This window comes from Ahaetulla prasina, chromosome 10 (assembly GCF_028640845.1).
Source record: "Ahaetulla prasina isolate Xishuangbanna chromosome 10, ASM2864084v1, whole genome shotgun sequence".
NCBI lineage: Eukaryota > Metazoa > Chordata > Lepidosauria > Squamata > Colubridae > Ahaetulla > Ahaetulla prasina.
Window position 1 is genome coordinate 28,891,821 of NC_080548.1, and position 16,849 is coordinate 28,908,669.

The 16,849-nt window shown below is 46.7% G+C and overlaps 1 protein-coding gene across 13 annotated transcripts in view; it reads right to left on the reverse strand.

Moving 5' to 3' along the window:
• Positions 1-407: 407 nt before the first annotated feature.
• Positions 408-16,849, reverse strand: part of ARHGEF1 (Rho guanine nucleotide exchange factor 1) — an 82,395-nt gene continuing 65,953 nt past the window's right edge. For 9 of the 13 annotated variants that reach the window (XM_058195104.1, XM_058195103.1, XM_058195097.1 and 6 more), the window contains 3 exons: positions 5,234-5,400; positions 4,515-4,608; positions 408-3,654 (listed from right to left, as the gene is read on the reverse strand). In XM_058195104.1, the coding sequence (XP_058051087.1) occupies positions 4,531-4,608; positions 5,234-5,400 (245 nt within the window). In that variant the 3' untranslated portion in view covers positions 408-3,654; positions 4,515-4,530. Of the gene's footprint in view, positions 3,655-4,514; positions 4,609-5,233; positions 5,401-12,638; positions 16,746-16,849 lie in introns of those variants that run through there. The other 4 variants (XM_058195100.1, XM_058195098.1, XM_058195101.1 and 1 more) reach the window with 3 other exon arrangements.

Consider the following 16,849-nt stretch of genomic DNA (forward strand, 5'->3'; position numbering starts at 1 on the left):
AAGGACAGGAAGCACTTTAATAGCTACCCTTCCTTTTCATCCCATCATTAAACAGATGACAAAATTGTTTTTACTTCCCTCTTAAGAGGCCTCCCCCCTTTCTTCCATTCCCATGATTCTTTCTTATCAAAAACTGCTCCATAAACCCGGCTTACTTTCTGCTTTACATGTGAACTGAAATCCACAATGAAACATTTAATCGAGCATAACCATGACGCCATTATGAAAACATTCTCAAGACCACTGACCATAAAACTCCAGGAAAAAAAGGAAGAAATAAACTGAACTTTGGGCCACGTGTCCAGGGTGGGTTTGAAGATTCCCAAACTGCACATCCATTTAGAGATGCGTTTCCCAGGTCAGAAAAATCTCCAAAACACAAAGAGATGACTGTGGAATTGAGAGGATTGGGTACAAATAAATATTTAAGAATCTTGAAGTCGCCTGGCTCAGCTTGCAAAAAAAAAAAAAAGAGTTAAATCGTCTTAAATATTTTGGTCCCAAATGGTATTTACAATTTTAAAATCCCTGCTATTTTGGGGTAGGCGGGTGTGGTAGAGCAAAATAAAGCCAGAGCGAATTGTTAGAAGCTGGTTAAAATATCCCAGCATCAAGATTCTCAGGAAGTTATGAGCTAAGGTGTGGTCTCTAGCAAATAAAATCTCTACAGATAAAGACTTATAAAATAGCCCATCTCTATAATAAGGATCTTCATTAATATAATGTATCCCCAAACCACTGGATTATCGACTTCGGTTAAGAATACTGAATTTGGCAAATGGGAGGATCTCCTTCTCAATTCCCAAGAATTTGGAATTGGCGACTATGACCCAGTCACCAAGTGAGTATTTTCTTCTGTGGTACAACTGTGCGAGAAACACAGAGCAGGGCACCGCCCATTTACAGAAACGGAGAAGAAAAATTTCTGCCCTAAAAAAAAACCAGAGGAACGGCAGATTCATAGCTGGCCATGACGTATCTGTAAGGAAGAGAGTTCTAGAGATGATCTTGAGAATATTTCTTAACACTGCAAAAGACATCAGCTGTGAAATGAAGGTCTTCATAGGACCGACATCCTCTTCTCCAACCCTTTAAAATTTTATACTTCATAATACTGGGAGGTCAAAGCAAAAAAAAAATAAAAAATCTCGTGGAATATATTGGTTTACAAGCTTTGTACAGCAATGGTTTGGTTTGGTTTTTTTAAAAAAAAATAGACACAACTAAACATGATTTTGTTCTACATAAAACAGTGCTGGAGATTCCCCATCATTCCCTTAACATTGGAACGGCTTCTCAGTCCGCCCCTCACAAAAAAAAAGAAGTTTTTTCTTAAAATATCAAGACAGTATAAAGACACTTGGAAGCATTTGAATAAAAGGCCTGTCTCTGAAGATGCTGGTGGATTGGGCCCTCATCTCTTTCCCCCCTGCTCTATATTCTCTGTGTGGGGTAAACCACCATCACTCTTCTCCTCCCTATATCCCAAACTTTTTCTCTCCCCCCCATTAACCCATCATTTTTTCATACTGTCACCAGAAACTTCGTTTTCCCACTATGGTCGCCTAGCAACAACCCTGATTGAACCAAAGGCCCAACTAATGAGGAGGCAGGAAAAGTGAAACGAAGGATTGGATGCTGCCTGGATCCCAACACACCAAATTCCCCCCCTGAACTTTTAAAACCATCGTGTTCCCTGGGACCAACTGTATCCGATGACACTTATGCAACTATTGCAGAAGGATCATGGAGCGAAGAGGTTGAGAAATCCCTCCGGGATCTGAATAACTAATTGCCTCTCAATCCCCCTGGAAAAACCCACATAGAAGTAGCACCACCTAGTTATGCACACATATCGTGCGTATGCGTGCACACATACCTATACCTACACATCGCTATGGCACCACCTGCTGAAGAGAACGCAGGACAGCAGGCGGTCAGAATCACTGAGGTAACCGTGCATTGCATTATGGGAGGGTTCAAAAGATGTGCTGCTTGCATGTGTGTGTGTGGCTCGCGTGCGACACTATTGGCAAGCAAAGGAGTAGGGGGTGCATGGTCCAAGGTCGAACGGAATGAACGTGAAGTGCCGATTTCTGCAACGGGCTCATGGTCCGAGCCGTGATTCAGAAGGCCGTTAAGACACCCGCTGTTTTGGACTCTTCAATCCGAAAAGGGATGGGTTTTCTACCCGTGAAAAGATGATGGAAGATGAGGGAGTGGGGCGCTACGAACAAGAAAGGTCTAATTGGAATGAAGCTTCAGGAATGGTTGACTTTGGAAAGGGGGAACCTTGCATGGAGCCAAGGATTCAGGATGTATTGCGTTCAGGGTTCAGTTATCCCCATTTGAACCCGAGACTGGTAGCATGAACCAAATTAGGCTTTTAGGAAGCACGCTTGTTGTTAATCTTCCTCCCGCTGGAGAAGTTCTCAGACACTTCTAAGCAACTCAGAAAGGCACCACCTTCAACTCCAGAGCCACGTCAACTTTTCACCCAACCTTAAACATTTATATTTGTGGACTGTTATGGTCTTTAGGACTGTGGTCCACGGGTCCATCGTTGGCAACCTGCCTTCCCTAACCTGGGAAGCCCTGGAGATAAGTTGAGAGGACAATTTCCTGAAGTCCCCAGCTAAACATGGCTTGTGGCTGCTCATTCAATGTAGACCCAACATTTTCTGCAAGGTACGGAAGGCTGGAGTTAGCAGTTCAGAACTATACTCCTGAGATGTGTCATGGAGAAAGTACCAACCTGGGTTTTTTAAACTATCTTACTTCATTTTTGTATGAATTTCACCCTTCTGGTGGCGATGGTTGAGTTGGGTTGAGATGGTTGAGTTGAGATGGTTGAGTTGACAGGCTGGAGAGAAAGCCCAACAGGGCAGGAAGAACTGGCGGAAAACGTGGACCTTATTAAATGAGCTCAGATAAGTCATAAGACCGAGATTGGTAGAAAAAATAGGAAGGTCTGCAGGGTTTGCCTATGTGTATCTATGCGAGGATAAAATATTAACCCAAGAAGATAAAACAGGAGAACTTTTAAAAGTTTGTTTCTCCTTCCTATGGACGCTCGGCTGCAACTGCATTTTCTAACAGCAGTGGTGTGTGTGTAAGATAATACACTAATGAGTGAGCTACACCCCTGGGAGCTGAGGATGAACTTTTGAGGGAAGGCAAAATTAGCTACTAGTTCACATCCTACTTACACACCCCTCTTTGAGGTATCTTGAGAGCCTCTTAGGAAAACAGGCCATCGAATTATGGGCTCTGGTCTCAGGCACCCAAGTTCTTGTTCACCACAGAGAAGATCCCAGTTTTGTAACCCTGAGAACCAACTTGAAGATTGTGTGGACTTCAACTCCCAGAATTCCCTAGCCAGCCAGCATGGCTAGCTGGGGAATTCTGGGGGTTGAAGTTCCCCCGCCCCGGGGGGTCTTAAAACTTGTCAAAATTGGATACCCCTGCTCTAATTATTTCCCCCTTATAATGTGATCTAGGCAGAAAAGTCTATGTACAAAATCCACAGCATCGCTCTCTATACAAATCAAGCAGCAGATTAGATCCCTGTGAGGTTGCCTCGTGCTGGGAGAGAACCGCCTGGCAGGATAAATGGGTTAGCCCACCGTCTCTTCCTTCCTTTTTCCGACAGGCCTGGGAAAAAAGAAGAATCGCTCAGCTATTTTTATTTATTTATTTGATTTTTGATTTGAAAGCTATGAAAGCGATTATCACCTAGAACAGGGGTCTGCAAACTTGGCTCTTTTAAGACTTGTGGACTCCAACTCCCAGTGCTCTGGGAGTTGAAGTCCACAAGTCTTAAAAGAGCCAAGTTTGCAGACCCCTGACCTAGAACAATAAAGGGATCAGTCACTAGCATAGAAAAAGAGAAAGGTGGAGGGACATTTCTGTAAAACCCATCCTCCAAGTTATGACCGTCGCACCACCGTCACCACCCCCCCACTGTCACTGGGCTGCTTGGCAACTGGCTTGCATTTACGACGGCTCCTGGGCTCACGTGATTGCAATTCGGGGCCTTCCCGGCTGGCTTCTGACGAGCAAAGTGAAAGGGGCGGGACGACAGGCGAAGCTGGATTCACTTAACAACGGATTCACTCTAAAACCACGTGCTTTGCTTAACCACAGAAAGAACCCTCTGCAGTAAAAATGGCGGTAAAATCAGGTCCGGTCAACGGATGACTTGCTTAATGAATGCATCGCTTAGCGGATGAACTTCAGGTCCCAACTGTGGTCGTAACTCGAGGACACAAAAAAGCAGGGATTCTGAGAGTTTGCACAGAGAAGGCCCTAGTTCTCTAAAACTGGGGGCATATTTTACTTTTCCCTTTTTCAAATGTCCAAACAAACAGACTACCACCTGTTAGTCGTGTCCAAACAGCCTCGTCTATCATGCTTGATAGTTGTGGGTCTACGGGATGGGAGGGAAGCGGGATCAAAGGCCTAGAGCCAACAGTTGGCCTCTCAACTCTTGCCTGCTGTTGGCCATTGCCTACCTTGCTTGGCCAAATCTCATGTAGAACCAGATTGCTGAGTTGATGTAAACTTCCCCATCAGCTGCTGAAGCCTCCAGTATTCTGTTTCTATATCCTAGTAAGACAAGACAAGAGAGTCACACTTAGGGAAATTGGCAAGGAATATGGCTTCTCATCTGTCGGGTGCAAAGAATTAGGATCCTATGTTAAGTCGCTGTTCAAAGCTTTAACGCCTATACCTAAGAATCTAGTAACTGAAGTTCAGTATTGAGTTGATAGATAAATTGATTGGCCAGATAAGAGTCAAGGGAATTCAAGAAGGGCTGAACTTGGGACCTTTTGTGGCAACGTAAGGATTCTAGGCTGATGACTGACTTCACTCTGCCCCCGGCCCTGCCTGCTGTTCTCCTACATTACCCATCTCAATTTGTATGAAGTTTCAGTCTTCGGAAAGTATTGCCTTGTTTTTCCTTTTCATCAAAAAGCTTCAAAATTTAGAGAGAACCATGGATGAGGGACTGAATGAAGAAGAAAACTGCCACTCCCTCCCCCTCTAGGCCTTCCTTAAGTAAAATCCCCACAGCTGCTTCCATCTTCTCCTGTCTCCACCAAGAACTTCCCAAATATTTTAATGTCTGGGAAAGCCAGATCCCTGAAGGACAATGTTCCACCATCCATCTTGGACAGGGGATGACTCAGGGAAAAGGATGGGATGGAATTAGAGCGGGTTCCACGCTCACCTTCAGGCCCTGAATTGCATCTTCTAGAAGCTTTAAGTGATGCTTCACCCCGTCAGATTGCTGGAGGGACAGAACGATGGAGAAACGGGGACTTTCTTTATCCAGATGTTCAGAACTCCACTCTGGATCTGGAGGGCCATTCATAGAACCTGCTGTGGAGATAAATGCTTTTAGAGCATAATGGTTGATATTTACAATGGGGCTCCTCTTGAAGAGCACCCGGAGGCTCCAGTTAGTCCAGAATGCAGCTGTGTGGGTGATAGAGGGAGCTGTTCGGAGCTCCCATATAACACCAATCCTGCGCAAGCTGCACTGGCTGCCTGTGGTCTTCCGGGTGCGCTTCAAGGTGCTGGTTACCACCTTTAAAGTGCTCCATGGCTTGAGACCGGGTTACTTACGGGACCGCCTACTGCCACCTTGTGCCTCCCACCAACCCGTGCACTCTCACAGAGAGGGACTCCTTGGGGTGCCGTCAGCCAAACAATGTTGGCTGGCGGCCCCCAGGGGAAGGGCCTTCTGTGTGGGGGCTCCCACCCTCTGGAACGAGCTTCCCCCAGGACTTTGACAACTCCCTGACCTTCGGACCTTCCGCCGCGAACTTAAGACGTACTTATTTTTTCGCGCAGGACTGGCATAGGATTTTAGATGATTTTAACTTTTAATTAGTTTTTAGGGTTTTAACTTTTAATTAGTTTTTAGGGTTTTAAATGCATTTTAATAATTGGGCCAAATTTAAATAAGTTTTTTAGCTATTGTTTTTATTTGTATTGTATGTGTTTTGATTGTTGTTTTTATATGGCTGTTAACTGCCCTGAGTCCTTCGGGAGAAGAGCGGTATACAAATTAAAACATCATCATCATCATCATCATTATTATTATTATTATTATTATTATTATTATTATTATTATTATTATTATTATTATTATTACTACTACTACTACTACTACTACTTAATATCTACTTTTTTTAAACTTCAGGTATAAATATAGCTAGTGTCAAGAGTGTGCACAGGTCTATCACGTGTATCAATCCAGGAGCAAGTACATCCAACAGTGGTTTCTTTCAAATAGTGATTTTTATCTCTAATTGTTGTGGTCTGCCAGCAGCCCGCGGACCTGGCAATGGAGTCAAGACAGTGAGGAGGCTGGGGAGGACAATGGGCCAGTCCTGGAGTCAGGGGAAGGCCCGGACAAGGGCTCTGCATCGGAGGCAGAGATGGGGCCAGGGCTATCTGGGAGTGATGTGAGGACTCCGGAGCCTCCAGAGGCAGACAGCAGAGAGGCAGAGGAACAGGAGGAACCTGTTCCTAGTGCACACATGTAAAGAGCTGCCAGAAGGCAAAAGCAGCTAAGAAAAAGGATGACTCGAGAATAAGGCCAGAATTACTCACGAATATATTCTTCCCTCCATGAATTAGCTTGCGCCAAATTCATTCTTTGTCCAAGACAAAAACCAGGAAGTCCGCCTCCTATTTATAGTCTCTGCAGATGTCACTGCATGACAATTATGACTTGGCTTTGTCCCAACTCTTCCGCTGCTGCTTGCGCGATCAAGCCTTCGTAATCTTGCGTCCCTCAAAACTGTTCTTGGGCGTTGCCAAATCAGAAGAAGGCCGGGAGAATCAGGCCTTGCCGGCCCCTCCCTTTGAGTGGGTGCCAGGGAGGAGGGCTCAAGAAGCAGGGCTTGCCAGGTCTTCTCCCTCACTTTCTGAATCATCCGAGTCAGGAGTCTGGGTCCAGGAACCTGGGTCACAACACTATCCTCACCGCAGGGCCCTTCCCCCGGGGCTGACGATCGGGATGCGGTCGGGCTGGGTTCTGCTCATGGAAGGCCTGCACCAGGTCAGGGGCATGAACGTCGGAGGCATCTACCCAGGAGAAATCAGTCCCGTATCCCTTCCACGCGATCAAATATTGGAAGCGACCCTTTAGCCAGCGAGAGTCTCGTGCGCTGTGGACTTCGTATTCCTCCGATCCGTCCTCGGCGACAGTGGCGGTGCTGTTGGGCACGAAGGGGACTCGGTGTGGCCTCAGGAACCAGAAGGACCCGGTGAAAAGCAGGGTGGATCCGCATGGATCGTGGCAGGTCAGTCGGTGGCTACGGGTTGATGACTGCCTCGACAGAGCAGGGCGATGAATCGGTGGTCCAACTTCTTTACCGGCGGTCGGACGGGAGGTGTTTGGTGGAGAGCCACACCGGTCTCCAACTGCCAGCGGGGCGTTGCCCGTCGGAGGCGGTCAGCGGACCGTTTGTAGTCCTCCTTTGCCCGATTCAGCTGCTGGCGTACCAACTGTTGGACCGCATGCAATTCCGTCAGGAAGGTCTGCGTTCGGGAACAGGAGAGTCGGTGGTGCCAGAGGAAGAGCGGATGGTACCCACATTGGCAAAGAACGGGGTCATCTGAGTAGAGGTGTGCTGAGAGTTGTTAAAAGCAAACTCCGCCAGGGACAGGTAGTCGGCCCAGTTGTCCTGTTGCTGGTTGATGAAGCAACGGAGATACTGTTCCAGTATACCGATGACCTTCTCTGTACCCCGTCGGTCTCCGGATGGTGCGATGACGACAGACATACCTGCACCTCAACGCGGCCATCAGGCTCTTCAGAAGCGGGCTGTGAACTGAACTCCGGTCGAAACCACCCTGTCCGGTAGACCATGGAGCGGAAGATGTGCTGCAGAAAGAGGCGGGCGTTTTGCGGCTGTGGGCAGTCAGCGGCATGGGATGAAGTGTGCCATCTTGGTGAGCATGTCCACCACCACCAGCACCGTGGTGAACCCAGAGGGGGCGGCAGGTCTGTCAGGAAATCCATAGAGATCGCCCCCAGGGTCTGTCGGGTGTCGGCAAGGGCTGGAGGAGCCGGGAGGGGCCCCGTGGCGGTCTTGGCTTGCCGCCGGCAGTCGCAGGATGTCACGTAGGCATGTATATCATGCCGCACTCGAACCACCAAAGGTCCGTGTCACCAGGTGGAGGTCTTGAAGAACCCAAAATGTCCTGCTGCAGGGTTGTCGTGGCACTGGGTCATGACGAGGGCTCGGAGTGGTCCTGTGGGCACATATAATCGCCCGAAACTTGAGTAAGTCCTCCTCCAAGGTCCAAGGCGTGGGGCCCACCTCCGCTCTCCTTTGCTGCGACCAGGCGTCCTGGCGCTGCGCCTCGCACCTGGGCCCGCAAGTCCACTGGCTCCCGTGCTGCGGCCAAGGCTTCTGCGGCAGCACTGTCCGTGGAGGAAGGGGTCCTTGGCGCAGAGGTACTCTGGCTTGCGGACAGGGCATCCGCCCTCCGGTTGTGACCGCTGGGAATGTAGGTCACGGAAGTTGAACCGGGCAAAAACAACGACCACGGATCTGCCGCTGGTTCAACTTCCGAGCTGTGGTGAGGTGCTCGAGATTCCGATGGTCGTTCGGACCTCCACCTGATGTCGGGCCCCTCCAGATGGTGTCGCCAAGCCTCGAATGCAGCCTTGATAGCCAGCAACTCTTTTTCCCAGATAGTGTAGTTGCGCCGGAAGGGTTGAGTTTCCGGGAGTAGTAAGCGCGGGGAAAAAGTGTGCCACCATTCGTCGGAGCCTGTAGCACCGCTCCCAGAGCCACATTGGGCGTCCGTTTCCACCACAAAGGCGGGCGGGTCGGGATGCCTCAGGACGGGTTCCGTGACGAAGGCTTTCTTGAGGGCTGTGAATGCTTCTTGCTGCGGGGACCCCACGGAATGCAACCTTCTTCCTGAGGAGCTGGGTAAGTGGAGCTGTCAGTGTGGCGAAGCCGGGATGAAGGTCCGGTAGTAGTTGGCGAAGCCCAGTAGGCGCTGAACATCCTTCACCCGGCGAGGGCTTCCCAGCTACACAAAGCTTCTACTTTACATGGGTCCATGGCTATGCCCTCGGGCGAGATGATATGCCGAGGAATTCTATGGAAGTCCGGAAGAAGCGCATTTCTCCAGCTTTCGCATTGAGTTGTTGCTCCATAGCGTTGCAGAACCAGACTGGCGTGTCGGTGGCTTTCCCTGGACCGGGAGTAAATCAGGATGTCGTCAGGTAGATAACCACGAACCGATCCAACATGTCTCGGAACACGTCGTTCATGAAGTGCTGAAAAGCGGCGGGAGCATTGGTCAAGCAAATGGCATGACAGTGTATTCGTAGTGTCCGTGTCGGTGCCGAATGCCGTCTTCCATTCGCTCCTTCTCGCATCCGCACCAGGTTGTAGGCCCCGGAGATCGAGCTTGGTGAAGATCGTGGCCTCCGCAACCTTTCAGTAGCTCCGGGATGAGCGGCAGGGGTAGCGATTCCGCACCGTAATGGCGTTTAGCCGGTAATCACAGCATAGGCCCCAAGACGCTGCAACCATCACAAATACACGCCGGTTGCCAAGTGCAACCGAATTTTAATCCGTGACCATGGGGATGCTGCAAGGATCCCGAGTGTGAGGACGGTCATCACAAATCACTTTTTTTTTCAGTGCCAAGCCAAACTTCAAAGCAGTCGCTAAAGGGAAGGTTGTAAGTCAAGGATTATCTCTATGGGCACCCAAAGGCCAACTGTCAGTGTGTATAATTGTTCTTTATATTTTACATTTTTTTCCCGAAGCAACTAAGTAAGAAAACGTACCTCTTTGGGTGAACATCTGGAGATGATACGGAATGGCCCCAGCTTGGTTAATGGTTTAAGAACAGCTGGCTAAATCCAGCTGCACTTCAAAATTGGGACCCTGGAATTTGGGGAAAGAGAGGGCCGGTCGATTTGCTTTATTCCACACACCCCATCCGAACTTTTTGAAGTGCAATATCGTCTTGTCAATTCTGGTGTGACCTTTCTGTAAACATACTCACCCCAACCCCCAACCCCAACCCCCAACCCTACTTTCTCCAAAGCGAGCAAACACGACTTTCACCCCCCATCGCTGTGCTTGTGACTCCGTGTTTTAAACAAAGAGAAACGAAACTGTACTTGTGTGGTGGATATGAAGAAGTTGTTTAAAAAGTCCCGTTCCTCTTTTTTTTTTTTCCTTCTTCTTTCTTGTAAATATTGCATTAATTTATGGAGTGTAAAAAAAAAAAAAGAGAGAGATGGAAAATTTTACACCAGCTGCTCCCGCTGGCCTCAAAAGCAATAAAATATCTATTGGTTGCAACTCTACTCACAGGTGAAAGGCAGGATAGGGGTGTAGTGTGTGTGTGTGAGAGAGAGAGAGAATGAATGAATGAATGCATGAATGAGGATGTCGCAAAGGACTATATTTCTTTCTCTAAAGAGCAAATAAATTGACAACGCTGTGTTGGAAGAAATATCCATCTGGGTTCAGTTCCAAGTGGGGACAAAGACACTGGAAACATGGAGGCTGCTTGGAAAGATGGTTTAATGGTGGCCAGGATCACATGGCTTGAGATCCTGAACAGAAAAGGGCTGAGATCCTGTGTGCTCCCTGGCTTTATGCTTTTTCTGAGCTTTGAACTTTCTGGGGCACAGGAAGAGTATCCTGATTGGTTGTCAAACTCCCAGGTGGTCTAGGGGTCTTAGTTAACATTGTAGGTTGTCCCTCAAGCTTGCCTGAGCCTTGCCATGTGGTGAGTTTCTGTTCTATTGTGTTGCAAATGATGGTCCATTGAAAATGGTGGGGGGATTGAGTTTCTACCTCTGACCCATTGACAAAGGTGGGGGGAAATGAGTGAGCTTGGTTGAGGCTTTAATGGCCCATTGACAAAGGTGGGGGGGAGTCAGGAAGCTGCAGGGAGCTGCTTTATTTTTAAAACATGTTTCTCCATTTCTCATCCAGGGAAATATATTCTGCCTTTTAAATATTTTCTAAAATATTTCATTCTTCTAGGAGGGGGGTGGGTGCTAAATTCCTACAGCTGAGCATCAGAAGAGGAGTCCCATTCAATTCAATGGCACCTATTTTCCCAAAGGTATAGGGCAGCAAGACTATTTTAAAAGACACCCCCCCCCCCCACACACACACACGGAGTCCCAGAATTTCAGCATTGCAATTGTCCTTGGGTTGAGCTAATTAGCAGAATAATAATTAGAATTTAACCTGATGAGGGTAATGGGAGAAATCTTAACCTTGCCAAAGGATGGAGCGATTCTATCTAGCGGCATCTTGTTCTGCTTGGATAGTTTTTATTTTACTTTACCCAAAGAATCCTGGGAAATGTAGTTACAGGAGTTGTTGAAAAGTCAATATTAAGGACCAGAAGCAGAGGCCGTTTTCTTTTTTCCTCGTCCTCCGTTTGCTTTTCTTCTCCTCCTCCTGCTTTTTTCTTCTTTCTGCTGCTTTCTCCTTTCTCCTCCTCCTCCTTCTTCTCCTCCATTTCCTCCTCCTGCTTCCACTTTTTTTTTTAATTATTATTATTATTATTATTATTATTATTATTATTATTATTATTATTATTATTATTATTATTATTATTATTATTTACATTTCTATACCGCCCTTCTCCGAAGACTCAGGGCGGTTTACAGCCAAGTTAAAAAGGCATATACAAAAATTAAAACACAATATTTGAAATTTAAAAATCTGAAACCATAAGGCCGAATATTAAAATAACAAGAAATAAAACCGCTCAATTAAAAATTACTCTTAGGCCAACCCTGCTCGTTGAAACAAAAAAGTCTTGAGCTCGCTCTTAAAGGCCCGGAGGTCGGGAAGAAGGCGTAGCCCCAGAGGCAGTTCGTTCCATAGGGTAGGTGCCCCCACAGAGAAGGCTCTTCCCCTGGGGGCCGCCAGCCGACATTGTTTAGCTGACGGCACCCCGAGGAGACCCTCCCTGTGGGAGCGCACAGGTCGATGGGAGGCTATTGGCGGCAGTAGGCGGTCCTATAAGTAACCTGGTCCTATGCCATGGAGCGCTTTAAAAGTGATCACCAACACCTTGAATTGCATGCGGAAGACCACCGGCAACCAGTGCAGCTTGCGTAGGAAAGGTGTTATATGGAAGCTCCGAGACGCTCCCTCTATCCCCCGCGCAGCCGCATTCTGTACCAGTTGAAGTCTTCCGGTGCTCTTCAAGGGGAGCCCCATGTAGAGAGCATTGCAGTAATCCAGGCGGGAGGTCCTCTCCTTCTCTCTTTCTGCTGTGCTTCTTCCTTCTCTTTTATGCTTACCAGACATTCAGTTCCCATGGTTTAAACGGGCCTTTTTTCTTTCCCCTCATCTTCCTGAAGAGCCATTATGGCATGGCAAGATATTGGTTTAAAATCCATATATTAACAGAGACCCCCTGGTCCATGGACTCTTCCCACCCAACCTATTAAGAGGCAGAACACCCTAACAAGCGTCTCGGGAAAATTGTGCTGTTTTCAGGCTGGAGAACACGAAGGGTGAAGATTCGTGGCAACCCCTACCATCACAGCTCCAAGGAACCAAAAACCGAGAAATAAATAACCAAATACACGAGAGAAGGACAAAGGCAATGGAAAGATAAGGTTTATTTCTTATTATATTCATATATATATATATACATATATGAATATTATTCACATATATCTTTTTACAAGATTGTCTTTGGTTTGCTCTGCTCGCTTTCATCTGTCTTTTGCAATGTGCATAGCTTTCAAATCTTTTCCGCCTTGGATCCCCTCCAGAATTCCTAGAAGGAATTCTGGGAGTTGCAGTCCAGCACAGGGGTCTCCAACCTTGGTCCCTTTAAGACTTGTGGACTTCAACTCCCAGAGTTCCTCAGCCAGCAAAGCTGGGAATTGAAGTCCACAAGTCTTAAAGGGACCAAGGTTGGAGACCCCTGGTCCAGCAGATCTAGAGAGGATCAGACCAAGGAAGCCAATAAAAAAGATGGGATGCACCAAGAAAACAGGAGTCTTAACCCCTATGCTCCAAAGGAAGGACAGGAAGCACTTTAATAGCTACCCTTCCTTTTCATCCCATCATTAAACAGATGACAAAATTGTTTTTACTTCCCTCTTAAGAGGCCTCCCCCCTTTCTTCCATTCCCATGATTCTTTCTTATCAAAAACTGCTCCATAAACCCGGCTTACTTTCTGCTTTACGTGTGAACTGAAATCCACAATGAAACATTTAATCGAGCATAACCATGACGCCATTATGAAAACATTCTCAAGACCATTGACCATAAAACTCCAGGAAAAAAAAGGAAGAAATAAACTGAACTTTGGGCCACGTGTCCAGGGTGGGTTTGAAGATTCCCAAACTGCACATCCATTTAGAGATGCGTTTCCCAGGTCAGAAAAATCTCCAAAACACAAAGAGATGACTGTGGAATTGAGAGGATTGGGTACAAATAAATATTTAAGAATCTTGAAGTCGCCTGGCTCAGCTTGCAAAAAAAAAAAAAGAGTTAAATCGTCTTAAATATTTTGGTCCCAAATGGTATTTACAATTTTAAAATCCCTGCTATTTTGGGGTAGGCGGGTGTGGTAGAGCAAAATAAAGCCAGAGCGAATTGTTAGAAGCTGGTTAAAATATCCCAGCATCAAGATTCTCAGGAAGTTATGAGCTAAGGTGTGGTCTCTAGCAAATAAAATCTCTACAGATAAAGACTTATAAAATAGCCCATCTCTATAATAAGGATCTTCATTAATATAATGTGTCCCCAAACCACTGGATTATGGACTTCGGTTAAGAATACTGAATTTGGCAAATGGGAGGATCTCCTTCTCAATTCCCAAGAATTTGGAATTGGTGATTATGACCCAGTCACCAAGTGAGTATTTTCTTCTGTGGTACTAACTGTGCGAGAAACACAGACCAGGGCACCGCCCGTTTACAGAAACGGAGAAGAAAAATTTCTGCCCTAAAAAAAAAACCAGAGGAACGGCAGATTCATAGCTGGCCATGACGTATCTGTAAGGAAGAGAGTTCTAGAGATGATCTTGAGAATATTTCTTAACACTGCAAAAGACATCAGCTGTGAAAAGAAGGTCTTCATAGGACCGACATCCTCTTCTCCAACCCTTTAAAATTTTATACTTCATAATACTGGGAGGTCAAAGCAAAAAAATAAAAATAAAAAATCTCGTGGAATATATTGGTTTACAAGCTTTGTACAGCAATGGTTTGGTTTTTTTTTAAAAAAAAAAAATAAACACAACTAAACATGATTTTGTTCTACATAAAACAGTGCTGGAGATTCCCCATCATTCCCTTAACATTGGAACGGCTTCTCAGTCCGCCCCTCACAAAAAAAAAAAAAAGTTTTTTCTTAAAATACAAGCATATTATCAAGACAGTATAAAGACACTTGGAAGCATTTGAATAAAAGGCCTGTCTCTGAAGATGCTGGTGGATTGGTCCCTCATCTCTTTCCCCCCTGCTCTATATTCCCTGTGTGGGGTAAACCACCCTCACTTTTCTCCTCCCTATATCCCAAATTTTTTCTCTCCCCCCCATTAACCCATCATTTTTTCATACTGTCACCAGAAACTTCGTTTTCCCACTATGGTCGCCTAGCAACAACCCTGATTGAACCAAAGGCCCAACTAATGAGGAGGCAGGAAAAGTGAAACGAAGGATTGGATGCTGCCTGGATCCCAACACACCAATTCCACCCCTGAACTTTTAAAACCATCGTGTTCCCTGGGACCAACTGTATCCGACGACACTTATGCAACTATTGCAGAAGGATCATGGAGCAAAGAGGTTGAGAAATCCCTCCGGGATCTGAATAACTAATTGCCTCTCAACCCCCCCCCCCCCGGAAAAACCCACATAGAAGTAGCACCACCTAGTTATGCACACATATCGTGCGTATGCGTGCACACATACCTATACCTACACATAGCTATGGCACCACCTGCTGAAGAGAACACAGGACAGCAGGCGGTCAGAATCACTGAGGTAACCGTGCATTGCATTATGGGAGGGTTCAAAAGATGTGCTGCTTGCATGTGTGTGTGTGGCTCGCGTGCGACACTATTGGCAAGCAAAGGAGTAGGGGGTGCATGGTCCAAGGTCGAACGGAATGAACGTGAAGTGCCGATTTCTGCAACGGGCTCATGGTCCGAGCCGTGATTCAGAAGGCCGTTAAGACACCCGCTGTTTTGGACTCTTCAATCCGAAAAGGGATGGGTTTTCTACCCGTGAAAAGATGATGGAAGATGAGGGAGTGGGGCGCTATGAAGAAGAAAGGTCTAATTGGAATGAAGCTTCAGGAATGGTTGACTTTGGAAAGGGGGAACCTTGCATGGAGCCAAGGATTCAGGATGTATTGCGTTCAGGGTTCAGTTATCCCCATTTGAACCCGAGACTGGTAGCATGAACCAAATTAGGCTTTTAGGAAGCACGCTTGTTGTTAATCTTCCTCCCGCTGGAGAAGTTCTCAGATACTTCTAAGCAACTCAGAAAGGCACCACCTTCAACTCCAGAGCCACACCAACTTTTCACCCAACCTTAAACATTTATATTTGTGGACTGTTATGGTCTTTAGGACTGTGGTCCACGGGTCCATCGCTGGCGACCTGCCTTCCCTAACCTGGGAAGCCCTGGAGATAAGTTGAGAGGACAATTTCCTGAAGTCCCCAGCTAAACATGGCTTGTGGCTGCTCATTCAATGTAGACCCAACATTTTCTGCAAGGTACGGAAGGCTGGAGTTAGCAGTTCAGAACTGTACTCCTGAGATGTGTCATGGAGAAAGTACCAACCTGGGTTTTTTAAACTATCTTACTTCATTTTTGTATGAATTTCACCCTTCTGGTGGCGATGGTTGAGTTGGGTTGAGATGGTTGAGTTGAGATGGTTGAGTTGACAGGCTGGAGAGAAAGCCCAACAGGGCAGGAAGAACTGGCGGAAAACGTGGACCTTATTAAATGAGCTCAGATAAGTCATAAGACCGAGATTGGTAGAAAAAATAGGAAGGTCTGCAGGGTTTGCCTATGTGTATCTATGCGAGGATAAAATATTAACCCAAGAAGATAAAACAGGAGAACTTTTAAAAGTTTGTTTCTCCTTCCTATGGAAGCTCGGCTGCAACTGCATTTTCTAACAGCAGTGGTGTGTGTGTGTGTAAGATAATACACTAATGGGTGAGCTACACCCCTGGGAGCTGAGGATGAACTTTTGAGGGAAGGCACAAATAGCTATTAGTTCACATCCTACTTACACACCCCTCTTTGAGGTATCTTGAGAGCCTCTTAGGAAAACAGGCCATCGAATTATGGGCTCTGGTCTCAGGCACCCAAGTTCTTGTTCACCACAGAGAAGATCCCAGTTTTGTAACCCTGAGAACCAACTTGAAGATTGTGTGGACTTCAACTCCCAGAATTCCCCAGCCAGCCAGCATGGCTAGCTGGGGGATTCTGGGGGTTGAAGCTCCCCCGCCCCGGGGGGTCTTAAAACTTGTCAAAATTGGATACCCCTGCTCTAACTATTTCCCCCTTATAATGTGATCTAGGCAGAAAAGTCTATGTACAAAATCCACAGCATCGCTCCCTATACAAATCAAGCAGCAGATTAGATCCCTGTGAGGTTGCCTCGTGCTGGGAGAGAACCGCCTGGCAGGATAAATGGGTTAGCCCACCGTCTCTTCCTTCCTTTTTCCGACAGGCCTGGGAAAAAAGAAGAATCGCTCAGCTATGAAAGCGATTATCACCTAGAACAGGGGTCTGCAAACTTGGCTCTTTTAAGACTTGTGGACTCCAACTCCCAGTGT